This window comes from Lynx rufus, unplaced genomic scaffold, assembly GCF_022079265.1.
Source record: "Lynx rufus isolate CCGP_SWC_20201006 ecotype Redwood Valley unplaced genomic scaffold, mLynRuf1.p SCAF_5, whole genome shotgun sequence".
In the NCBI taxonomy this organism is placed as follows: Eukaryota; Metazoa; Chordata; class Mammalia; order Carnivora; family Felidae; genus Lynx; species Lynx rufus.
In genome coordinates, this window is record NW_025814867.1 from 1,881,308 (window position 1) to 1,907,331 (window position 26,024).

General features: G+C 47.2%; 1 protein-coding gene across 4 annotated transcripts in view; it reads left to right on the plus strand.

Annotated features, from left to right (window-relative positions):
- The window catches only part of UBP1 (upstream binding protein 1), a 51,920-nt gene that overhangs the window by 18,875 nt on the left and 7,021 nt on the right, over positions 1-26,024 (plus strand). For 2 of the 4 annotated variants that reach the window (XM_047099898.1, XM_047099900.1), the window contains exons 3-13: positions 5,314-5,390; positions 10,083-10,188; positions 10,638-10,744; positions 13,048-13,200; positions 13,305-13,415; positions 13,822-13,929; positions 19,098-19,201; positions 21,066-21,120; positions 21,368-21,461; positions 24,346-24,436; positions 25,173-25,258. In XM_047099898.1, the coding sequence (XP_046955854.1) occupies positions 5,314-5,390; positions 10,083-10,188; positions 10,638-10,744; positions 13,048-13,200; positions 13,305-13,415; positions 13,822-13,929; positions 19,098-19,201; positions 21,066-21,120; positions 21,368-21,461; positions 24,346-24,436; positions 25,173-25,258 (1,092 nt within the window). The remainder of the gene's footprint in view (positions 1-5,313; positions 5,391-10,082; positions 10,189-10,637; positions 10,745-13,047; positions 13,201-13,304; positions 13,416-13,821; positions 13,930-19,097; positions 19,202-21,065; positions 21,121-21,367; positions 21,462-24,345; positions 24,437-25,172; positions 25,259-26,024) is intronic. The other 2 variants (XM_047099901.1, XM_047099902.1) reach the window with 2 other exon arrangements.

Here is a 26,024-nt window from a genome sequence, read left to right on the forward strand (position 1 = left end):
GGTGGATAAAGCATTATATTAAATGAACCCTGTGCAAAATGATACAATAGTATAACCAGCCCTTGCAAACCAGGCTGTTTTTCTCTTTGGCGTAGCACTTTGGGAGTGTTTATTGTAATACGGTATTTATTCAGCTGCTAAGGAAAAGATGGTTAATTCTTGGCATTTTCCTCAGGGCTTTTTGAATATAAAGTTTACTCCCAGGAGAGGGTCCTGAGGGCCTCGTGTTGGAGAGAGTAGTGATGGACTGGCTGTTGGGAGCTTCACATACCAGTGGCTCCCCAACTGTAGCATGCTTTGGGGTTACCCGGAGGGCTTGTCAAAACGTGATCGCTGTGCCCCATAGAGCTTCTGTCTCTGGAGGTCTGGAGTAGGGCCGGAGAATTTGCATTTCTGACAAGTTTCCAGGTGATGCCGCTGCTGCTGGTCTGGGGACCCCTGCTTACGTATTTTAATCACCTTGAATATTCAGGCAAGTATGCAAGCTTCCTTCACCACTGCCTTTTATGGATGGGTCTCCTCAGTTGAGTGTTGGCACATGCTTGTGCCATCCTTTGGCTGTAGCTTGGTCACCGCTGGTAGGTAGCCTACCCTTAAAGTTCATTGCTCCCCTCTGCCTCTTGGGCAGCCATTGCTGAAGAACATTTGCCATGGCATAAAACCATAAAGAAAAGACAAATTCTGGGTGGTCTTAGCGTCCTAGGCACGTGTAAATTGGAGCAAGTTTTCCAAGTTGTAGTCGATGCCTCGGAGCGTCAGTTTTTGTGCTGTTTTGAACAATACAAGTACAGAGTTTAAAAACTATATTTGTGTTCTCCTGTTTATGCTTGAGCAGCTAACCTCCTCTGCCCTTAGGTAACAAGAATTAGTCTCACTTTGCGAAGTGAAAGACTGTAGTCCAAATGCCGCGGAGCCCCGGAGGGTGGAGTAAAGGCAGCTGGCTCTCCCCTGGGGTGGGGATCTGGCTGCGGTTGGACCGCCCCTTGTCTTACAGCTCCACCTGAGTCCTCGAAGCTTCCCTCCTTATGGTAGGGATGTGACTTCTGAACCCCTTGATTTTCCCAGGTCAGCTTTTTGCTGCTGTCGGATGAGAAATACCTACTCATTGGAAGGCCAACTTCTATTTGGAGAACCTAGGTTTTAGGCCCTAGGAAATAGCATGTCTGTTGGATTAAAAATACTGTTAAAAAAAGAGAAGAGAGAGAAGAAAACCAATATGTAAGAAATAAAAACTTGGAAAGAAAAAAAAAAGAAAAATACTGTTAAATGATAGAAGTTTCAAAAAAGAATATATTTCTTGTTAATTTCATTTTACAGCTGTGCATTTCCCTGAGGTTAGCTGTGGTTCTTGTCGTAGATTAAAGTTCTGTATTAGGACCTTAGGAATCAATTCTTTGAACTTAGCCATGGGGGGTGGTGGGGACTGTCACAGCTTGGGCTCCATGTTGCTCTGGAGTCCATCTGAGGAAGCTAGACTGGGTGGGGAGGTGAACTCACAACAATTACAGTTTTCAACTCTGTCCGTGCTTTTGCATTTGTCAGCCAAAAGAATAAAAAGTCAAAACTTCAGGGGTGCCTGGGTGGCTTAGATTAAACCTCGGACTCTTGGTTTTGGCTCAGGTCATGATCTCATGGTTCTTGAGATCGAGCCCTGCATTGGGCTCTGTGCTGACAGTGCACTCTGCTTGGGATTCTCTGTCTCCCTCTCTCTGCCCCTCCCCTACTCTTGCGAGCGTGCGCGCGCGTGTGTGTATGTGTGCACGCGCACATTCTCTCTCAATAAAACAAAGTCAAAACACGAAAGGTAAGTTCAGAATATAAAGTTGGAAACAGGACTAGTGGGAGCCTGGGTGGTTCCATTGGTTAAGTGTCTGACTCTTGATTTTGGCTCAGGTCATGATCTCACGGTTCGTGGGTTTGAGCCCCACATTGGGCTCTGTGCTGACAGCCCGGAGCCTGCTTGGGATTCTCTTGTCTCCCTCTTTGCCCCTCCCCTGCTCTTTCACGCAGGTGCATGCATGCTGTCTCTCAAAAATAAATAAATAGACATTTTTTTTACAGAGTTTAAAAGAAAATAAAAAAATTAAAATACGACTAGCAAATCAGAGTACTGCTGTTGTGTTAACTGTATACTCCATTGATACTGGAGTCTTCTTTATATTTCAGTTAAAACCTAGACATGTTTCTGGAAACTATATTATTAAGAGATTTATGGAAGGGGATCAAATAGAAGGAGAAATTAAACCAATGAAGGCCTGGTTGTTCAGTGAATATCATCTCTTTTTCAAAGATTTTATTTTTAAGTAATCTACACCCAACGTGGGGTTGGAACTCACAAACCTGAGATCAGAAGTCGCTTGCTCTACCTACTTAGGCAGCCAGGCGCCCATAGGGAAACCATTTAAAGAAGAGCAAGTGTTACAGAGCCTGTTGTAGAAACTTACTTTGGATTTTAGAATAGAAATCGACAGTGCTTTAACACAGGAGCAACGAATCCTGAGATCTGTTTGTGAAAACATTGAACTTTGTATTGAGCACAGAGGTGTCCTGTTAGGTTGACTAGGAAAAATCATACAAAGGAAGACAGGAACACGGAGATGTTGTCCTTATTTGATGTTTTTTTTTTTTTTAAGTTTATTTATTTTGAGAGAGAGACGGAGACAGCCTGAGTGGGGGCGGGGTGGGGGCGGGAGGGGGTGGGAGGAATCCTAAGCAGGCTCCTCGCTGCCAGTATGGAGCCCGATGCGGGCCGAACTCAGGAAACTCAGATCAAGACCTGAGCCTCAACCAAGAGTCAGAGGCTTAACCGACTGAGTCACTCAGGCACCTGATTTGATTTTTTTTCAGTGCTGAGAATTTTGAGATTTTGAGGACCGTAAAATAATCCTCACAGGACAAGTTTTCCCTCCCTCCTGGGCAGGTTATTTCTCCCCTGTCCTCACCTACTTGGTTTTTAATTAAACATTTTTTTATTGATGTGATAATTAACACAAACATTTTGTTAATTTGCCTAAATTTTTGTGAAGTTGAGTGTACTTTTAAATGTATAATAGTATAGTTTTCAAAATACCTATTCATATGCTTTATTTTAAAATTTATTTCTTACTGTTTTTCTGAGTTTAGATCCATTGTTAAGTATGCTGCAAATTTAACTTTTTAAGAATGTCTTTTGCCGTGGTATTATCTAGTGGTAATCTCAATCTGTTGAAGGACTTAAGGACTTTTTCTTAGTAACATACTATATGTAATGGTTTTCCTTCACCAGCCTTGGAGTGATTTCGTTGTGATTTAATAACCTTTTGTTGTATTTTGACCATATGATCTAGTACCTTCTGTATATTTTTATACAGGGTATGCGCCATTGGAGTGTGGACTAGATCATAAATATCCTCAGCTTCATATGATGCATACCAGACACACGCCTTTTTTTTTTGTTTGTTTTTCAAGTAGATTTATTTTGAGAGGGAGCATGAGTGAGTAGGGGTGGGCAGAGAGGGAGAGGGAGAGAGAGGATCCCAAGGAGGCTCCACACTGTCAGCACAGAGCCCAATGTGGGGCTTGATTCCATGAACCATGAGATCGCGGCCTGAGCCAAAATCAAGAGTCGGACACTTAACTCACTGAGCCACCCAGGTGCTCCTGTAAGCACTCTTGATTTTCTCCATATCAGATTATGCTGTCGCCGTTACTACTTAATGATGGGTAATTGAGAAATCATTTTTGTGGTTGCGGAGTACATTCTTGACTGTTGGCAACAGCTTATGTTCCTAATGATACAGGTTGGTGTGTCGATGTCTATTTGTGTTTTCTTATGGACATTAAACAGTGAGAGAATGTGAGTTGGGTCCATTGGTCACAAGGAAGAAGGTTCTAGGATTAAAACGTGGTCTTGGCTCGCACGAAACTCACTGCACAGATGTTCACAGTATCGCTACTCTTAATGGCCAAGAAGGAGAACCAACCAGATGTCCGTCAGCTAGTGAATGGACAAACAAAACGGGGTACGTTGTTGCGATGGAATATTTGCAATAAAAAGGAGTGAAGTGCAGGCACACCTCAGACAGAGGCAGCGCAGGTTCTGTTCCAGACCACAGTAAAGTGACCACGGCAGTAAAACGAGTCAGATGAGTTTTTCGGCTCCTCAGTGCACATGAAATTTCTCTTTACACCATCCTATGGTCTAGTCAGTGTGCAATAACCATGTATATATTTTAGGTAAAAAAAATACTTCATCGCGGGGCGCCTGGGAGGCCCAGGCAGTGAGGAGGCCAGTTGGTTCAGAGTCTGACTCTTGATTTCAGCTCAGTTACGATCTCACAGTTTGTGCGTTTGAGACCCGCATCGGGTTCCACGCTGAGAGCGCAGAGCCTGCTTGGGATTCTTTCTCTCTCTGCCCCTCTCCTGCTCTCTCGCTTTCTTTCCCTTTCAGAATAAATAAACTTCAAAAAAATGCTTTATTGCCAAGCAGTGGGTTACAATGACAGTTCACCATAACAAACACAATAATGATGAAAAAGTCTGCAGTACTGTGAATTACACAAATTGAAATACTGAGAATGACAAAATGTGACAGACCCAGCGTGAGGACTCTTAGTGACGTGCTGTTGGAAGGATGTTGCCGGTCGACCTGCTTGGTGCGGGTGGTCACAAACCCCCAGTTGTAAAAACCGCGGCATCTGCCGAGGGGGATGCAGCAGGGTGCAGTGAAAGGACGTCTGCCCGTTGTCCTGCTGTGACACGCATGAACGCCGGAAGCATGCGTAGTGAAGGAAGCCGGTGAATCGCGTACCTGTGACTGTTTATGTCCGGTGTGAGCCAGGCAAGTCCCTGGAGACAGAAAACAGAGCGATGAGTGGGTGCCAGGGGCGGAGTGGGTGAGGGTGGGAAGTGCCTGCTGCGGGGTGCAGTTTCCTTCTCGGGGTGATGAGAATGCCCCATGGCTGGTAGTGGTGATGGTTTCCCAATTCTGAATATGCTAAGCACGAGTCAGGTTTTAAAAGGATGAATTTTATGGTATGTGAATTGTATCTCAGTAAAGCCGTGGTAAAACACTGGTCTTGGATTACGCTTGTGTGTATAATAAAATTTTAATGTGAGAGTCTAGCACATGAAAATAAACCGTCAGAGAAGCTCTTCATTCTTCTGCCATAGTGTACGAAGGAAAGGATGATGTGGTTTGTAGGAAAGAAACATCAACCTGAATGGTTTCTCTAGTTGAGAGGCCATTGAAGTTTTATGTTAAACAGCGATGTTCTTTGTGTGGACTGTCGGTGATGCACAGTTTCTTTAAATTCAACAATTTGTTCAAAATAGGTCAGTCTTATGAAATTCGGATGCTGGATAATCGGAAAATGGGAGATATGCCTGAGATTACTGGAAAATTGGTAAAGGTAAGGATGATCCATTTTGATTCCTAACAGGTATTGTTTGCAGTGACTGAAAAAAGTAGCAGGTTTAGGTTTTTTTGCACGAGAGTCGTTCTTTTAAAATCATTTAATTTCACTTTAAGAAGTAATGGCTATCCTGCAACTCTCGACGTTTTGAACTATATTTTGTGTCCTTGTCTATAGAACAGAAATGATAGCAGTTACTGGGTTAAGTAAATGTGAAAGCCCTTTGGACACTGAGGCAGCACAGTTGCAGCCGTGGGGGAGAAACCCACCACCACGACAGAGACTTTTAAGTTTTTCCTTTAGAAGTAAAAGAATAATGTGGGGGGAGATGTTAAGTGTTCATATGACACTTTGAAAGCCCTTTTATTTCACCTCTTAAAATCTCTGAAGACTGGAGATCTCTGTGCACCCTGTGTCCACGCTGAGACGTATCTGAATGAGGGCGGTCATTCCAAGTGTAGGAGGCATAACCATCGGCTGCCTAGTCCGTTCCTTTTAGGATAGATCTTCGGGACCGTCCTGCTCCCTCCAGTGTCCTGCAGGGTATCCTCTAGCCTCTGCCTGTCACACAGAGAGCTGTACTATAGATTCGGTGGCATTACAGGGCAGGACTTCTGGAAGAAGCTTGAGGGAAGGCAGAGCTTCAGTGTGGCTAAGTGTCAGCGTGAGAGAAGCAGACCTTTGTTCTCTCGACGCTTCCGTCTTCCCAGAGAGGCACCCGGGGGCCTGGGCACTGCTGGGCTCTCGGTATGGAGAGGCGTTCCATGGAAAGACTCCCCTCTGTGGGTCTGCCTTTTTAGAGGGTGAGCGCGGGAAAGGCAGCTTGGGCCCATCTGGGAGAGCCGGAGCATCTTTGGGATGTTTTAGTGCTTCCTCCGTTCCTGGGAGGCAGGAAGACCCCAATCCTTTGGGAGGTTGGAGGAAAGATGGGGGTCTGCTCCCCACTGATCATTGTCTTGCCAGCTTGGAGTGAGCTCCCAGACCTCCGACTCCCAGGGCTCCCATCTTCCCCGGACCAGAGGGAGACAGCTTGTTTCCCATTCTCACATTCACCAGTTTGCACTTTGAGTCTGTCGGGTCTGTGCTCGGTCAGTGGGTTTGGTCCTTTCCCCGGAGGGTGAGTCAGGTCAGATTAACAGCTCTCGTTTTCTAGTGTGTAGGAGGCTTCGAGATGTCAGAGATTCTCTCGGGATGCCCTAGTCCTACCAGGCTGGCTTGTTGTCAGGCCACCGGGTGCCCTGGTTCACCTGCAGGCAAGTCTGCCAATTGTATTTGTGAAAATGCCACCAGGAGTATATATTTTAAGGGAAGATGTGGGTGAATTCTTCTGTCACTGTGAAAGTTACATTGGAGGACTGTGAGAAGCCGCTTTAAAAAAAATCGATGTGGAAGTGTTGAAACGTTGCTTAAATTGTAGACTCCTGTACAAAATGAAGTGAGGCATTATGTGCCCGGTATTGAGGTCCTGAAAACTGGACCTAAAAATGGTAGACGTTAATAGAAAGCTACTTATATGGTAACATTTAAGCATAACAGAGGTAGAATGGTGCGATGACGCATCCACGTGTGTTTATCACGTGGTTTACGATAAACACACGTGTACCCTGGGTGCCTGTGATAAGCTACTCGAGAACACCAGTCAGGTTAACTTGGAATGGCAGGGTTAATTAAGTTGTTGCTTGATTGCTTTAAGTTCTGCCTCTTGGATTTAGTTCCAAATTAAAATATGTAAAAACATCTAATTTACAATCATGCCAGTTAAGAAATTAAGGCAAGAACAACTCTTCATTATGAGGTAAGTGAACTGTTGACAGTAGAGAAACCGTCTCCCTCTAAGTGCAAAGTGGGTGTTTTGCTGTCATTAAACAAGCATGTTCTTCCTCGACAAGGGCACTTATTTTGAAAGCATCAGTTTTCCTAAACAGTTAGCTTACAGAGTGGAAAGGTTAAGTTTTAAAAGGTCTTGGGGCGCCTGGGTGGCTCAGTCGGTTAAGCGTCTGACTTTGGCTCAGGTCAGGATCTCGCTGCTTGTGAGTTCGAGCCCCGCGTCGGGCTCTGTGCTGACCGCTCGGAGCCTGGAGCCCGCGTCGGGTTCTGTGTCTCCCTCTCTCTCTGCCCCTTCCCCGCTCGTCCTCTCCCTCCCTCCCTCCCTCCCTCTCTCTCTCTCAAAAATAAACACTAAAAACATTTTTTAAGGTTTTCAGTCAGTTTCATCTTCCAGCAATAAGCCACATGTCTGACATTTGGTGGCTGTGCCAGAATACATCAAGTTAGAGCCCGAGAGCTTGCCTGGGACTCAGAGCAACAGCCTGCCCCCGCCAGAGCACTGCAGGGTGAATTGCTGAAGAATCCCACCCTTTTTGTATCTGCAGTATATATCCCAGAAGTACTGTGCAGCAATCTGGTGTCTAATTTCCTGACTCCACGATCTTTGAGTCTGCTGTGGTGGGGGCATCTTAGGGAACAGGTGCCGGGTCGGCAGAGGTGCTTTGGAGCTTGACCGTGCTCCGTAGCCTTGGTGATGTGCTCGCTTTGCTCGTTCTTGCTGTTAGGGCCCCTTTCCCCTGCTGGCTCTCTTGGTGTTTGACTTTCTTTTCCCCTTCCAAATTCACATAAGTTTTTTTTTAATAGGCTGCCACTTCTTAACTCTGGTTCTCTTTTAATATTCTTTACTGTGCCATCTTAGTCTGGCCTCCTAACATGAGGTTCAGTCAAGCTCTTAAACCTAATACCGATATTCTCATACTATTTTCATCTGAATTTGTGGATTCGATCTGGTTCTCACTAAATACGAAAGAATCAAAATCATGACATTTCTGTGCCGCACCGTATTCTGAGTTCGGCTTGTTGGGCAACGTGACCCAAGGCCCCCGCCAGCCCGTGCACCTTCCCCGTGAGGTCTTCGCTGCCCGCGGGCGGTGGTGTCACGTGGGTGCTGGTGGACGGCCCGGGCAGGCCCCGCAGACGTGGGTGCAGGTGGCAAGGCGGGTGGCGCGAACCAGAGCTGTGACTGTGCCTTTATAGATTTCCACTTTGGTCCCAGTGACTGTTTTGGCCTCTTTGTAAACTACAGTTGACCCTTGAACAACAAGGGTTCGAACTGCGCGGGTCCACTTAGGAGCAGATTTTTTCAATATACACAGCGTAGTACTGTGAATGTATTTTCTCTTACAATTTTTTAGTATAAGTTTGTTTTCTCTAGCTTACTTTATTGTAAGAATGCACAAGATGTGTGTTACTCAGCTGTCGATGTTACCGGTAAACTGGTAAACAGTCGGCTATTAAGTAGTTGTTTTGGGGGAGTCCAAAGTTACACGTGGATTTTCTACTGTGGGAGGGTTCAGCGCCTCCAACCCCCGTGCTGTCGAGGGTCAACTGTATTTCACATTAAAATACTGCTGCTTTGGGGCACCTGGGTGGCGCAGTCGGTTAAGCGTCCGACTTCAGCCAGGTCACGATCTCACGGTCCGTGAGTTCGAGCCCCGCGTCAGGCTCTGGGCTGATGGCTCAGAGCCTGGAGCCTGTTTCCGATTCTGTGTCTCCCTCTCTCTCTGCCCCTCCCCCGTTCATGCTCTGTTTCTCTCTGTCCCAAAAATAAATAAATGTTAAAATACTGCTGCTTTTTAATAGTTTCCTTCAAAATATTTCTCCATTCTGCCACATTTTGGGCAGTACCCTGGTGGGTAGGGAAGGCAAGGCACTAAAGTAGTATTTATATGTGTTGCTAACAGATTATTTCCTAGTCAAACAAGAGCGTAGACTGGAAACATGATGATCTTACTGCATCATGAGAAAGTTGCTTATAAATGCGTCAGAAACACTAGTATCTGAAGACATTGCATGACCTGTTTTCTTGTTTCTGGAACCAAACAACCATTGGCACCTGAAACGTGTGGGAAGTGAAGGAGGGATGGGTGGAGAGCAGAGAACTGGCCTCAAGTGTGTGGAGTAAAGTCTTCCCTGGGAACCGGAGTGTTTGGATGAAGTTTGCCTGTGGGCGGAACTTCCCCCCACTGCTTACCTCAGATAACCTCTTGCACGTAAATAGTAGAGAATGACTTTAGCATATATGTTCTTTTCTGGGTGGGTGTGGGCACATTCTCCCACCTGTCCCTTGACTATCTTTTTAGTTTTTCATTTTATTGAAGTATAATTAACATGCAGTGTTATATTAGTTTCAGTTGTAAGGTACAGCGATTCAGCATTTCTATATATTACTCAGTACTTGTCTTTGACTATCTGTAAAAAAAAAAAAAAAAAAAAAAAACCCTCAGTTTTTAACTATTATTTTAAATAGTTTTGCCATTGTGCCCGGGTTTCTGTCTGCTTATACTGCCCTTTCATTTTTGTAATCTGATGTTTTCTTCATAGAAGTCAAATTCTTGCTTTCTGATCTTATGGACGTGTACCTTAATTTTGAGTTGCGATGTCAACTTTTTAAATAAAAATTTTACCTAAGTGATCATTTTATTTGTGCTTTTTATTTCTGAGTTGTAATTCTTTTTGCACCGAATAATTATACCCATAATCCACATATTCCAAGAACAAAGCAGTTCACTTAGAAAATGTTGAAAGCAGAATTTTCCTTGCATGCTCGTCTATTATAGGTTAATGCATAAGAAGTGAAAACACTTCTGCATTTTAGCTGGAATAGTTTAAAAGTGCTCATTTTCCCCACTTACTCCATAGAGCATCATAAGAGTTGTATTCCATGACAGACGGCTGCAGTACACGGAGCATCAGCAACTCGAAGGCTGGAAGTGGAATCGCCCTGGAGACAGACTTCTCGATTTAGGTACGAGTGGCTGTCAGAAGACTCTGGAGAGACGGCGGTTGGTCAGCCGTGCCTGTCACTGTGTTGGCAGCATGTTTAACTGTGAGGAGAGAGTTTTGGTGTTAGTGGGTCCTGCGTGCCCTGAGTTGTTCTGTACTTAGAAATGAAGTGGGTTTTTTGGTGCTAAAAGAACCCGAGTCAGGAATTTTGAGTTTGAAACCATTTATTTAGTTCTCGATTGGCACATCCATCGTGCGTTGAATGAAGTGAAATAGAAACCATGGTGGGAGAAAGTCTCGTGCACGTTGGGCGGGCTTGGGTGTTAGTGTGGTTGACCATGGGAACGTTGAAGGAAAAGGTTCAGCGTGGAGGTGTTGAATGATTTCATTTGCACATAATGATATTAAGTTGTAAGCTTTTCAGTTATTTGTAGTAGATGAGTTTCTGTGTAACTTCTTCTTAAAATACAGATATTCCAATGTCTGTGGGAATAATTGACACCAGGACAAATCCAAGCCAGTTAAATGCGGTTGAATTTCTGTGGGACCCTGCAAAGCGCACGTCTGCTTTCATTCAGGTTTGGAGTTTTACCTTATTAGAAGTCCACCAGCCTGGTCATCTGAAGGACCATGGATGAGCTTGAATTCTTGACACACAATGTTCTCTTCTTTAAATGCTTGTTTGTAAACTATCTTATAATGTCTTCTATATGTGTATATTTTTCAACCTACGTACACATAACTGTATACGTGTGTGTATAAAGTGAAGTTGGGGTTATCCTACTAAATCCGTCATTTATAGACTAACCTATTACTCAAACTACTTTTACCATTGGTAATAACACTAATCAAAACTTCTAATTAAAACTTCTATTTCTCGTAAGATGTATTTCTCTTGAACAAAAGCTCCTGGGTTTTTTTTAATTTATTTTGTAATTTACATCCAAGTTAGCATATAGTACAACAATGATTTCAAGGGTAGATTCCTTAATGCCCCTTACCCATTTGGCCCACCCCCCCTTCCACAACCCCTCCAGCAACCCTCAGTTTGTTGTCTATATTCAAGAGTCTTATGTTTTGTCTCCCTCCCTGTTTTTATATTATTTTTGCTCCCTTCCCTTATGTTCGTTCATCTGTTTTGTATCTTAAAGTCCTCATATGAGTGAAGTCATAGGATTTTTGTCTTTCTCTGACTAATTTCACTTAGCATAATACCCTCCAGTTCCATCCACATAGTTGCAAATGGCAAGATTTCATTCTTTTTGATTGCCGAGTAACACCCCATTGTATATATATATACCCCATCTTCTTTATCCATTCATCCATCGATGGACATTTGGGCTCTTTCCATACTTTGGCTATTGTTGATACTGCTGCTGTAAACATTGGGATGCATGTGCCCCTTCGAAACAAAAGGTGTTTTTTTTTTTTTAAGGTTATTTTTATTTATTTTGACACAGAAATAGAGAGCGAGCGGGGGGAGGGGCAGAGAGAGAGGGAGACAGAATCCCAAGCAGGCTCTGCACTGTGAGCACAGAGCCCAACTAGGGACTCAGACTCATAAATCACAACACAATGACCTGAACCAAAACCAGGAATCGGACGCTTAACCAACTGAGCCACCCAGGCACCCCCCAAAAGCTGCTGTTTTTAAAAGCGTAGGATTAGGGCACCTGGCTGGCTCAGCCCACAGAGCATGCGACTCTTGATTTTGGGGTTGTAAGTTTGAGCCCCACGTTGGGCATAGAGTTTACTTAAAAAAATAAAAAAAATTAAAGGGTGAGATTGAAAAAAGTGTACAGCTCAAGATTCCTTCTGCCATTATTTAAAGACATCCTAATATTGAAAATGTCAAACCCCCACCGAAGTGAGAGAAGAAGAATAATGAATCCTCAGTGTATCCACCACCTGGCTTCAACAGTTACTAGTAGTTTCCCTGGTTTTTGTTGTTGATGGAGTACTTTAGAGCGACTCCCAGGCATTTCATTTCACCCTAAGTACCCAGTTTGTATGCCTAAGAGATGAGTTTTTTAAAAACATAAATATAATATGTGTAAAATATACTTAGTAGTAATTTTTATACCCTCTATGTTCAAATTTGTGTATGGTGTTATTAAAACTACTGAGTTAGGTAATCTTCATGCAGAAAGGGAAATTGCTTAATTGCTGATGAGCCTAAGTAGGCTCTCATTTGTGTGAACTGTAAAGAATCTTTAGTATTTTGTGTTTTTGTGGCCTACCAAATAGTATCTCCCATCAACTAATAATCACTAGGGGCATGGTTCGTATTAGCTGACCTTGTACTGGTATTGGAAGAGGAACAGAAGTGGTGGGAAATGAGCGTTGTCCTCAGTGCACTTTGAAGGCTGGACAGAGGAGTTAGATCACACAGGCAGGGTGAGTAGTGGGCTCTGGGGAAGGTGGCCACTGCCCAGGTGGTCGGTCTCACAGTTGGCGTATGTAGGCCCGGCAGTGAGGGGATGGGCTGGCTAGGCAAGGTGGTGGCGGGAGAGGGCGGACAAACAGAAGCTCTCGACGGTGAGGTGTCCGTTGCCGCGGACCGAGCCGTGTGCGAGGCCGAGGACCCTGCGTCTGAGAGCATCATTCAGTCCAGAGTGGAGGTAGGAGAGTACCCGTGATTGGAACAAGTCCTGCATTAAAGGACAGGAGGCGTTGGACTGGGGAAAGTCCAGAAAGGCCCAGTTGGATTCGTGAGAGGAGAGCCGTACGGAGAAATTGATGACAGGCATCCGGCTAATATGCAGGGGTTGGTTTGAAAAGATCTTGAATTTGTGGCTGTGGCAGGACGTCCAAGAAGGAGTAAAATAGGGGACTCCGTAGACGGTTCTTTGAGTCCCTTTCAGCTTGAGTTGTTTTCCAGGTGCACTGCATCAGCACAGAATTTACTCCACGGAAGCACGGAGGCGAGAAGGGAGTGCCTTTCAGGATCCAGGTCGACACCTTTAAGCAGAATGAAAATGGAGAATACACGGATCATCTACACTCAGCTAGCTGCCAGATCAAAGTGTTTAAGGTAAGAGAGAGAAAGTAGGCTTTTAGTGATAACTGAGGCCCGGTGTTGCTCGTAAATGTTCCGTCTTCAGCCTGCTGGACGAAACCCTCTGCCTTGTGTTTAAGCCTAAAGGTGCAGACAGGAAACAAAAGACGGACCGAGAGAAGATGGAGAAGAGAACCGCTCACGAGAAGGAGAAGTACCAGCCGTCCTACGACACCACCATCCTCACGGAGGTAACGCCCGCCCAGCAGCACTCTAAGGAGGGGCTTCGCTACAGAGGGTTGGGAAGATTGGGCGGTGGGGTGACATAACGTTCTCTGTGAAATTTGTGGGGAAGGTGTTTTATTTAAATTGGGGGATGTTAATAGATTAGTTTCCTGGGTGGGGTCCGGAATGAAGATGCTGAAATCCCAATCAGGTCTCAGAAACAGACCTTACAAACCTTGAAAGTTGTCAAGAGATTAAGTCGGGGCCTAGAATGTCTGATTTTTGTCACTGCTGGGGTTTTGCATTTTCTTTAACTTTGAATCCTGCTAGTCATACATTTGTTTAATTGGACTGCAGAGACATAAAACAGGGTATTAGATCTTTCTTTGTATAATGAAAAGACATTGATCCCAATCTTTGGTGTTTGTCCAGATGAGGCTTGAGCCTATAATTGAAGATGCAGTTGAACATGAGCAGAAAAAGTCCAGCAAGCGGACTTTGCCAGCAGACTACGGTGATTCTCTGGCAAAGCGAGGCAGTGTAAGGGACTTCTGCTTCTCTTCTCATTGTGCAGGAAACCTTGTGCAGTGTTAGATATAGGATCAACTTCCACCGAAAAGTAAAGCCAAATTTGTTTTTGATGTCCTTGTCTTGATTTAATTTGCTTTTGTTTAGACTTCCTGCTTTCTGTTTGTTCCTCACTGAGGAAAATTTCCTAAATCTAACACTTTAAAACAAAGTCGACCATAGTGGGTGGTTTTGGAAGGAAAAACGACACTCAGAAATGTGTTCCCTCCCTTCCTCCTTCCCTTCCTCCCTCCCTCCCTATCTCTCCTTTGCACACACACTGCCTTCAAGAGCATTGAAATTAATTGAAAATACTTTCTTTAGTAAAAGAGTTGATCATTTTTGTGTAATTAAAAAAGGTTTTGCTTTCTCATGTGTATAACTGATAAGAAAATGCAATGGATATCCAGAGAAATGGTGGCAGCAAGCTTGACATTAACAGGCAATACTTTGTGTCACATTTCCCTGCATGTAGTATAAGAATGTGTGTCTGTCTGTGCTTTTAAAAGCCTGTTTGGCAGCACTGGTAGAAAAAAGTCTTTGCATCAGTGTTTCCTCTTGGCTCCTGCGTTGTGACTTTGTGCTTCGGGCCAGAACAGCGAGTGCATCTTGCTCCACTGAGACCTGGTTCTCCCAACATGCAGTCGAGGGTTTTGGCTTTGTCACCTTAAGTACAGCATGTCTTTATTTGACGACACAGCTCTTCATCTAACAGTCCACAGAGCATTCTCTTGTTACTTAAACTTAGATCACCGGGTACCCGCAGTAAACGTGAACACAGAGCATTCAGTAATTTTTAAAAGTAACTGTCATCATCTGTATTCATGGCTACTCTACTCATCATGGCAGTGTTTGTAAAATCAAGGTGCCAGACACGACGTTTTCACTCTTAACACGTGTATATGTAATTCTCTGTAGAATATGAAAGGACCCTCATTTCCAGATTAAAGCATTGAGTGAAAATATTTCAAGCGCTTCTTTGTGCAGTAAAACAGAAAAGTGGATGTCTGGATAGGGAGCGCACATAATGCGTTTGCTTTAACTGGGCTTTCCTGATTTGGATCAAAGCTTGTGTGGACCGCTATATGCTCCCTCCCCAGGGTCCCCTGGGCCCCCTTCAGTTTTATATTTTTCAATCTTCTTTGCATTTCCCAGCAGAAGACTCACAAATCGTTCTTAGTAAACTTTTCTGGGGAGATCCTGGTAACTCAAGTCGCTTTTCCTTTCTTGTTAGAAACTATTTAATTAAAAGGAATGCGTTCTGATAACTCGTAAATTGAGGAAATCTATTCTAGTCCGGAGCTAATCTGGAGGTGGTAGAATTGTTGGTAAATTATTAATGACTCTTAAGTCTAAAGTATGCAAAACGTCAGCAGTTCACTGGCCTGGGATTTCACATCTTCCTAGAGCGTGTTGCTTGCTGCCCTGGGCTGTATTTAGTTTGGTTAAGATACTCGTAGGGGGTGGCGAGAGCTCCTCTTTGAAACCTGTTGAAGAAAAAGTAAGGTACAGATTAGTCCCTCTAAAAAAGTCCACAGCATTTCGTATATTTGTGCGAGTACCTACAAAGGCAGGCCAGCATTTCTTCCAGTTCTTGGGTAGTTACGCTTGGCCTTCGTTAGGAAAGCACGGCAGGCTCACCGGTTACCAGGTGCTGTTTGAAATGGTCCCACGCTGAGTAGAGGCCCTACCGTTGGCTCTGGCCAGCTGCTGCACGACAACCCCTTTAACGTGTCTGTTGGTCTTTGTCCCTGAGCTGTATTTTACTGGCTCAGATCAGGCTGCCAATGTCTACGGTCTAAAACGGGCCGGCATTTTCCAGTCTACCTGGGGAGGGACTTTGTTCACGTGCACTGAAACCGTGCCCACACCAGTCCAAGCCGGGTATTGCTGGAGCCATAACGAATCACAGACTTTCCTCAGGAACGTGGGCACTGCACCGTTGCTTATTTTTTTTATTTGTTTGTTTAAATTTTTTTTTAATGTTTATTTTTGAGAGAGGATGCGGGAGGGGCAGAGAGAGAGGGAGACACAGACTCTGAAGCAACCTCCCGGCTCTGAGCTGTCAGCACAGAGCCCGATGCGGGGCTAGAACTCTCGAACCGTAAGATCATGATCTGAGCCGAAGTGGGATGCTTAACCAACTGAGCCACCCAGGTGCCCGCTTTCTTTTATCTTTTATTTATTTTTTATTTTAAAGATTTTTATTTTTGAGTAGTCTCTCCCCCCAACGTGGGGTACTGAGATCAAGAGTCATACCCTCTCATGACTGAGGCAGCCAGGTGTCCCCCGCCCCCCATTCTTAAAGACAGGGAAGCACGACAGGGTGGAAGAAACATTGTGAAAATCTTCGTGGGTATGCCCTTCCCCTCTCCAGTTGAGACTGCAAGAGAAACCTATAAAATAGAGAGCGGGCCTTGGTGTTTCATTCAGCCTGGCCATTTAAGAACTTGGCACCCATCATCTTCTTAGGAGCCGAGGCCTCCCAACAGGACCAGTTTTCACTGGTTTCCTGGTGTTCAGTGAGTCAAGCCTCATATTTATTGGGCAGGTTTTAGAAGTAAGCTGTTAGCATCCCTGCTTTTCTACTGGTGAAGGAATCTCGTTGTGTAAAAAAGTGAAGTAGGTGTGTTTATGGAGGTTTCATAAATTTGGTGTCCCTGCCGTATTACTGTGCCGTGTTAACTTGGAGCTTTTGATGGCTTCATTTCCTCAGACAGCTGGCAGTGATGAACAGATTTGGGGAGACTTAGAACTAAAAGGTTTACCTTATTTAGATGTGCATGTTATGTGACATGGTCATAGTTTTTATGGTGTAGCAAGGGAACCGTCTTCCAGGTAGTGGAGAGGACCGTGAACATGTGACACCTGGAACTTGCTAGATCTGCCAGTTGGGCTCCTCAGACTGCAAGATGAGGCGGTGTTACTTTGTGAGATGGAAAGAGAAACGACCTAGTTGCAGGGGAGTGGGCACTGATGCGTAAAAGGCCACTTACAGTGAAATTGGTGTGCGTGCAGTAAGTTCAGTGGTGCTGTCTGGGCAGATGAGATTTCTTTTTGAAAGTTGGTAGTAGTTGGAACACTCTGGTCAATTTTCCCATTTTCGAGGGGACACATAATGGGTGGTCGATTTAAGATACAACTATGACATTGCTTTTTGAAGTGTATCCTGCCGAATTTAAATACCATAGCAATTTAACACCCAACTGTTGTTCATTTAAAAAGTTCATGATGGGGCCACCTGGCTGGCTCAGTCGGTGAAGCGTCCGACTTTGGCTCAGGTCATGATCTCATGGTTCGTGGGTTCGAGCCCCATTTTGGGCTCTGTGCTGACCGCTCAGAGCCTGGAGCCTGCTTCGGATCCTGTGTCTCCCTCTCTCTCTGCCCCTCCCCCACTCGCTTTCTCTCTCTCTCTCCCTCTCCCTCTCCGTCTCTCTCTCAAAAATAAGTAAATGTTAAATAAAAAGTTCATGATGGAGCTCTGTAGTTATGCCTGAAATTTTATCCCATTCTTCCTCCTTGATCTGTTTTCTCTTCCACTCGCCATAAATAATTTCATGTCAATACGACAGACTCTTACGCCTGAAAATCTTTTAACCATCACCCTAATTACTTCTTTATGACAGACTTATTCAAACTGAAATTTAATGTTTTCTCTGACCATAAGGCTCTTAAGTCTGTTGAGAAATGTTTTTGAAAGTAAACTCTACACCCAATGTGGGGCTTGAACTCACATCCCAGAGATCAAGAGTTGTGTGCTCTCCTGACTGAGCCAGCCAGCTACTTATTGTTGGGACCAGTTTATCAAAACAACAAATTATACAATTATTAATAAACAGTTAAATGTAAAAATAGAAATGTTATTGGAAATGCCTGTTGAAGGATGAGACAGGGTGGAATGCAGTCACACTCTACATTTGTCTTTTTTTTTTTTTTTTTTTTGTAGAGAAAAGAAACTTTGTTTAGACGTGCTTACTTTTCTTTGAGTGGTGTCATTCAGGTCTTGCAATTCCTTTTGAGTCATTTGCCCCAAATCCCAGTGACCTATTTTTTATGATCTGGTCGATTACTTGAGTAGGTGTCAGCTGACGCTAGGTATTCCTGAAGTGTTGGAAGGCAAGGAGTTGAAAACTACCCGACATATACAGAAGCATTGTTTTAGAGTCATGTACTTTCTGATTTATCCCGATATCTTTGGTCTTTTGCTTTGTTTGGGGGGAGGGTCTTCTGTCCCCTGGCCGTGGTGAGACATGATGGCTTTTTTGTGTAAAACCTGAGAAGGGTGATTGCGAAGGGGGCCTGGCAACCGAGGGCGTCCTCCCACGGACTCATTCTAGGGACTCTGCCAGGGAGTGAGGTGGACTCCTGCTCAGGTTTGAAGCTCCTCCTCGGTTGCCCTGACCCTGCTCAGCACGCTTTTGACTTAGCTTTTCCACTTCTCCTAATTGTAATAGCGCGTGTCTGTGTCTTTGCTCTGTCTGTGGTCAGAATGGTGCCTAGGCTGAAAGCTGTCCTAGTTCACCATGCCCCTTTCAGAAGAGAGAAGCCAGAAGCGTGTGTAGACCCGTGTAGACCGGTAGAGAGACGTAGGCAGCACCGTGCACAGTTGATGGGTTTCGATGCTAGGCCTGCCTTGCCTTGCTTGGCTGGGGACTGTTAACCTTAAAGGAATCCGGGAGGCGAGTGGGTACTGGTGAGGGTGCTGCTTGGGCAGGAGAGCAGAGGAGCACTAGGGGGACAGAGCCACTGTCCTGGTCACCATACGTGTCGGATGCTTACGAACCGTCCTTGCCTCTGCAGTTCCTAAACCTTGATAGGTGCCTGTGAGACCCTTGCTACAGAGGAAGGGGAGGGGTCTTGAAAGCCGGCTGTGCATAAGTGTACATTTCGAATGCCTGCATACGTTTTCGCTGCTGTCCTCACTTCAGGCCTTCCCTGTGATGAGTCCGTGCATAGACGCAGGTGGCACGTAAAGGCCACGCGGCAGTAAATCTGATGTTTCTGTGAGGTTCCTTGATGAGTGTCAAGTGTCTTGTGTTTTATGACCTTGCATTTGGCCAGACTAGAGAGTGACTTGCAGAAATACTTCTTCATACACTTCTAAAAGCAGCTCACTAATTTATTTCTGTTTCTGTCCTTAGTGCTCTCCGTGGCCCGATACCCCCACAGCCTACGTGAATAGCAGCCCTTCCACAGCGCCCGCCTTCACCTCCCCACAGCAGGGCACGTGCAGCGTCCCAGACAGGTACTGCTTCGTGCCGGCGTGCGCCCGGGGCGGCCCGGGCCGTGCCCCCTCGCGTCCCCTCCTTGGTTGACGGCGTCTGCTCGTTGACACGGATCTGAAGTCGTTAGTGGTGGGGTCCGGCCGCCTCGGTTTGAGAGGAAAGTCGTCTCTTCCTTGCCTGCTGGCCTTTCTGTTCTCAGCCCTGGTGCCTCACACGTTCACAACTGTGGAAGTTGTAGGAAAGGGGGCGTTTTCCAGATGCATCCTAGGTGAGAGAGAAGGAACATTAGTGGAGTCCTGGAGAGAGAAGGACAGTGAGTTACCACGGTGGAACGGGCTTGCAGGTGTTGAGATGGCCTTTCTTAGGACGTTCATTGGTCTTGAATCGCACCATATCAGGGCTGTTTTCTGCCCTGTTCCTTTGCCCTCCTGCTACACACACTACGTTTATTGGTGAGTCTTTAAACTTGAAGAGCTTCCCGTTTCTAAAACCTTACTGTGGTTTTAGACCCGGAGATGGTGGACTCGTTCCATGTTCCTCTCGGTTGGGATTGCACCTGAGACCCCGGGGCCTGTGCGTGGGGGTGCCGCAGGCGCCCTCTGCCGAAGAGCTCATGCCGGCGGGTCACATCGGAGGTCCCCTGTTGCTGGAAGCTTCTCGCTGGGAAGGAAAGTTACAGGACACTGCCGAGGGAGAGGTTATCTTCCTTCCGCCCTGGCTGCCCCGACGCGGTCCGTCACGGTCCACCCTGGCCGCCGTGAAGGGAACACCAGCCCCCGGGGCCTTAGAGACGGTGCAAGCTCGTCTCCCGCGGTCGTGGAGCTGGCAGCGTGGGGTCGGGTGGCTCTGGCGGGGGCCCTCCGCCATGGCGGCCGCCTGTGTCCTCACGCCATGGAGCGGTCGCCCGTGGGACCTCGCCTTCCTGGTCCCTGCCCCACAGCCCCGCCTCCTTGTGCGGTCATGCAGGGAGTGGGGCGTGGGGATCAACATCCGCGTTTTGAGGGAACACAGGGACCCGGTCTGCGACAGGGTCTGATGAGAAGACAAGCAGAGGAGTAGACTGGTGGGCAGCTCAGCTCGTAGACGTTTGCGCTGTAAGAGGAGGAACGTCGGGGAGACCAGGGACTGGTGTGTCCCCATGTGGGGGCCCTTCTGCTGTCACAGCCCGGTCCCGAGTCCTCTTGGGTGGCGTGACGGTCATGACTTCGGGGGCGGGTTGTGGGCTCCCGCACCGTCCGGGAGCCGTCCCCATCCCAGTGGGTCCAGAAGGACAGTCACCAGTCAGTGTCAGAACTGAAGTGATTGAAGGACAGATGCTAAGAAAGGAGGTAGAGCACAGGACCAGGAAGGCGCCACCCTCTCTGTGGAGTTGCCTCTGTTTTCATTTTCCCTTAGGAACCCGAGGACAGCGGCACCCGTTTGTTCCTTCCGCTGCCTTGAATGTCCCCGTCTTTAATGATGGGTAAATGTGTTAATTAAGGGACACTTTCCGTGTTGGCTTAGGATCATTATACCATTTCTTGTAGCTCCTTAGTAAAGTGTGTGTGTTTTGCAGTTAATTTCAAATTGTTCATCTTGGATTCTCATATTTTTTTCCTTACTAAAATGAATGCGTAGCCTTCATTTTCATGAAGCCCTTGGAGATAATGTTTCATAAAACTGGAAGTTCTTACTAGAACTGCTGGAGAAGGAGGAGGCGCAAATTAAACAGCCTCCTGGCTTAATTTCATCGTCCTGTTCACTCCCTGACCGGTGGTGCCAACATTGTTAATTTGCAGATTTAGATGCTCTGTCCCACAGTGTTAGGGTAAATTCACCTTTTAACGTCTTGATTTAAATACATGTGTGTAATAATCCTCCTTTCCTTCCTTCCGTTCTCCCTAGCAATTCTTCTTCCCCAAATCATCAGGGAGATGGAGTTTCACAGCCCTCTAGTGAAGTAAGTATCTTTGTCCTGAAACCGTCAGAGGCTGTAAGGGTCCTGCGTTTTTAAGGCTCTTCCAGGGCCGCGAGTCATTGTTCGGGTCTCTGGGTAGTCAGACCTGTGCTCCCCTTGGGTCTTCTTGGACTTTAAACTTGCAGGGTTTCTGTGTTTTGTTTAAATGTTCTTCACAACATGCCAGGGACTTGGGTTATTTTTTATTTGAATTGTTTTTTCTGTTTATGTTCGTTTTCTTTGTTAATAGCAACTTCAGCCTTCAGCCACGATCCAGGAAACACAGCAATGGCTGCTCAAAAACCGATTCTCTTCTTACACAAGACTGTTTTCCAATTTTTCAGGTATGTTTTGTGCGCGTGTGTGTACATGAGTGTTTTGTACTTGTTTCTGGACTTTCATTAACCTTAATTTTTAAGAAAAAATGTGAAGTAATTCTGGATTCATAGTAAGTTGTCAGCACGTACTGGGAAGTCCCGCGTACCTGTCACCTGGCCTTGCCCAGTGGTAATAACACCCCGCATACCTCTTGTAGTGGGAAACTGACTCCGGAACAGTCCGTGGCTTCACCAGTCTTACGTGCCTGCCTTTTGGCACAGGCGTATATAGTTCTGGGCATTGCTTTTCATTTTATTAAATGTATTAAATTTATTTTGAAATAATTTTTGCTTTACAGTAAGTTGCAAAGATCGTACAGAGATGTTCTGTGTGCCCTTCGCTGGGTTTCTCACATAACGTTAGTACGACGTCAAAACCAGGAAATGGGCGTGGGCGGAATGAGTCTGTATGGTTCTGTGTCATTTTGTCACAAGCGTGCGCTCGTATGACCACTACCGAAGCTAGGATACAGGGTTACACCAGCCCCACGAGGATTCCCTTCGTGCTGCCGCACCCCTCACCCACCGTGCCTGCTGTGGCAATCCTTAATCTGTTTTCTGTCTCTTGGATTTTGTCGTTTCGAGAATGTTGTGATGTAACTGGAATCACGCGGTACGTGACCTTTGTGGTTGGCGCCCCCTCCCCGCCCCTCAGCATAATGCCCTTGAGTCCCTCCGAGTGGGCGTATCAGTAGTTTATTCCTCTTTCTTGCTGTGCGGCAGTATGAGATGTGAATCTACTCGGGTATGGCTTTTGTATCCTTAAGTGTCTTCTTGCAGAGTGAGCTACGCAGACGGGCTCTGACAAGGGGCCAAGCGGGGCAGCAGGAAGCCCGTTTTAGAGGGACGCTGATAGATGCGCCACGCAGGGCGGGACCAGCACTTCCCCGGCGTCGGTGGCCCTGGGACCCTGTGCCTAACTGCCATACCCTGGCCAAACACCCCGGGAATCCCCGGGCCGCGGTGCCCTTGTGGTGACTCTGCCCCGCCCGCAGGGCCGTGGGGCCACGGCGCGAGCCTTTGGAGAGGACAGGCCTGTGTGTGCGCCCACCTGGCCCAGGGGAGAGCTTGATCTCACAAAGACGGGTTCTGTCCTGTCAGCCCCTCGCCGCAGCGTGGTGCACGATTAGTCATTCCCGTGTAGCTCCTTGTCTCTTTAAAATGAAACTAGCGGATGAAAGTCTTGCTAGCTGGTAACCACATTTTGGTGTGACTGTACCTTTTATCTGTGAGAAATTGGAAATTTAAAAGTGTTAGCGTGCGTGGGGAAGATGGTCTGGAACCCTCGTGGGAAGACACGCGAAGAGCGAAGCACAGACCGCAAGCCCTGGCAGTGGGAACCCCGGGAGGGCCTTAGTTTCTGTTTGGAGAGTCTTAAGCTCTTTTCACCTTGAGTGGTGCTCACGCGGCCCGGCCGCCCGCTGTTTCTTGCCCTGGAGCTTCCTGGCAGTAGGACGGGGAGGAGGGTGAGGCCCCCGGCTCTGAGCCCCGGGACATTCACCTCCGGAAAAGGCTGTGCACGCGAGCGTCCGTCCTGTTCCGTGTGCACGTCCAGGAGATGCACGCACAGCGTCCCTGGGCACGGCTGTGGGCCCCGGAGAGATCGGGAAGCCGCCGGTCTTGCTTTTTTCGCTCCGTCCGGTGACACCACCGGGGCTCGTGCCTCACGGAGCCGGGCTTCTCTGGTCTTTTATAAGCTGGAGAGTTGTCAGGCTTTCGTGTTCAAATAGAAAAGATAACTCCGTTATCTTGTTTCATACCTAAGTGGATCTTTTTTACAGGGAAGTCATGCCTTAATCCCAGAGGGCATGTACATTCTACCCATAAACTAAATCTCGAGTGTTAATAGCGGGCGGGTGGGGGGAGCAAGATCATGGACACATTCAGACACACAAGGTAGAGGACGATGAAGCTCCATGTAACCGTCCCAGCCTTCGGTCAGTCTTGCTCTCTGCCACTCCCTCTCCCTTTTGTGTCATATTTTAAAGCGGATCTCGGATACCGTGACACTTACGCTTACCAGTGATTTATGGGGGAGTTCTTAGTTCTTAAGGTATAACGTGCAGTTCTGTGCCATGCTTCGTATTAAGACCGGCTGCGGCGACAGGCTGCGGGGGCCTGACTTCACAGTGCGTGTTGCGATACGAAGAGGCCGAGTCCTTGCTCCGCTACCATCTCGAGTGAATGGGTGGGTCCCCAAAACTTGAGACTTCATTTCCTCTTCTTGTCAAATAAAACATTATTGTTGTGATCTCAAGGTTAATTATCTGGGGTCAGAATCCTGTTTATCTACACAACTGCCAGATAGCCAAAACCAGGCGGGCAGTGAAGGCATGTACTAGGACCAGACAGCCCTGGAAGGCCCCGCTCACCGATCTCATTCACCCGCCTCTGGGCCTCTGGACTCCCTTTTTTTTTTTTTTTTTTTTTTAATGTTTATTTTTGAGAAAGACCATGCGCGAGCATGAGTGAGGTTGGGGCAGAGAGGGAGATACAGAATCCGAAGCAGGCTCCAGGCTCCGAGCTGTCAGCACAGAGCCTGGCTGGGGCGGGGCTTGAACTCACAGACTGCGAGATCGTGACCCGAGCCCAGGTCGGATGCTTAACCGACTGAGCCACCCAGGCGTCCGAGCTGAGCTCCTGGAACATGGAAGTGTTTGTCTTAGGCTCTCTGGGACAGGACTGTGTATGCTCACTCTTGCGTTTGTGTAGTTTGCGTGTGCGGGTATATGGAGGCCGCGGTGCGATGGTTTTGAGGGGGGGTTCACTGGTGAAGCCAGGTGCTCCAAGCGGCCAGTCCTGCTTGTTTTTTCCACGTCTCTGAGAAGAATCTCTCTTTGCTGTTCTCCAGGTGCCGACTTATTAAAACTGACAAAGGAGGATTTAGTACAAATTTGTGGTGCAGCCGATGGCATTCGGCTCTATAACTCACTCAAGTCAAGGTAAAGTACCGTGTTTAAAAGGAACGGTTTGCTTGAAGTAAAGACGCACCCTTCTTTGTGGGGAATTTGGGCAGAACGTGTTCCCGTGGCAGGGTGGCGCGTGCCCGTGTGCCGCGGGGCCTGGGCCCCATCGTGCGCACCCCCAGGGTGGGCCCAGATACGAGGCAGGCACTGATGGGGGCAGAGTAGACTGTAAGACGGCAGGAATGCACATGGGCGGTACTGATTCTTGAAGACCGCTGGGTTTGTCTCCAAGAAAACAGACTTCTCGTTTGGGTGAGAGGCACAGAATCTGTGGTTTTCCAAGGTCACGTGACTACTACTAACCGGTTGCTAAAATGTGAACCCGTAATTGTGAATGACAACGATGGAATTGTAAATTATTCTGGCTCTTGAGGCCCATTTACTGTCGTTGCTGTTTCTAGACTTGGGGTATGAGAATTCCATTGAAGTGGAATCTTACTGATTTGAAATTGCTGAGTTAATCTTGAAACTCAAATTTACCGGCACCTGACAGACCATCTCGATGGTTTGGAGTCTGGATCATCAGATTAGACCACCTGTGATAGTTGGTGTGAGGGGTGCGTTTTTGCCTTTTTCTTCGTGAATTCTTTTGTGTAATGAAGTAATGCCGAGAAGTCCTCCTAAGGAGATGGAGCTCAGGCTCCGGTAGTCATTTGTCCCCGCTGCGGGCAGCCTTGCCCCTGGGCTGACGAGTGGCCTCTTCCGGTTGCAGGTCGGTGAGGCCCCGCTTGACCATCTATGTCTGCCAGGAGCAGCCGGCGGGCGGCGGAGGCGAGGGCAGCGGCGGGACACCGTACGGTGGGTACCGATGGGCACTGGTGGGCACTGAGGGCGTCGTGCCTTCCCGTCCCTCCCTCTCCGCCACTGCGGTGGGAGCAGGAGGGCCCCGAGCGGGGCTGTGACCCTAGTCCCGGCGAGACTGCCCAGCCGCTCGGAGTCCCGACAGCAGGGAGAGGCGGCAGTGTGGGGCCCGGCCCTGGTGGGGAGAAGCGGGGGGAGGCCGCCAGCCACCCTTGTCGGCTGTTTCCGCCACACCTCCGTCTCCTGTGTGGGTGGCCCTTGGCGCCAGAAGTACCTCACAAGCGAGACCAGCCCGAGTGCTCTTTGGAGTTTTGCTGGCCTTTATTCCTCCCCGCATCTCACATTTACTGAAACGGTGAATATGACGGCAGCAGCTTGGTGAGAAAACAGGAAGGTGTCTCTTGTGTTTTTTCCCTCTATTTTACTGACTGGCTTGGCGGGGGTTGGGGGGCGGAGCTTAAAATATCCCATGTGCAAAGATTCGTGTGTATAACAGTACTAAGCGCGTGGACTTGTCTCCGCCAGGCAGCTGGCCAGCGCCGGGTGCTGAGTGGCTCCCTGTGCTTGTGACACTGTAAACACACTCGATGCCATTATGGGCGGGCTTCTCAGCCTAGAGTTCCCTTACTTGTGTAAGAGATTGCTGTAGAGCAGAGACGAATCTCGGCCCTTCTCCCCTCTCCTGTGTGTGGCCCTTAAAAACAAACGCAGTTCTTTTAAAGGATGTGTTTTCTCATTTGTCAGGTTGGGTGAGTGGTAATAC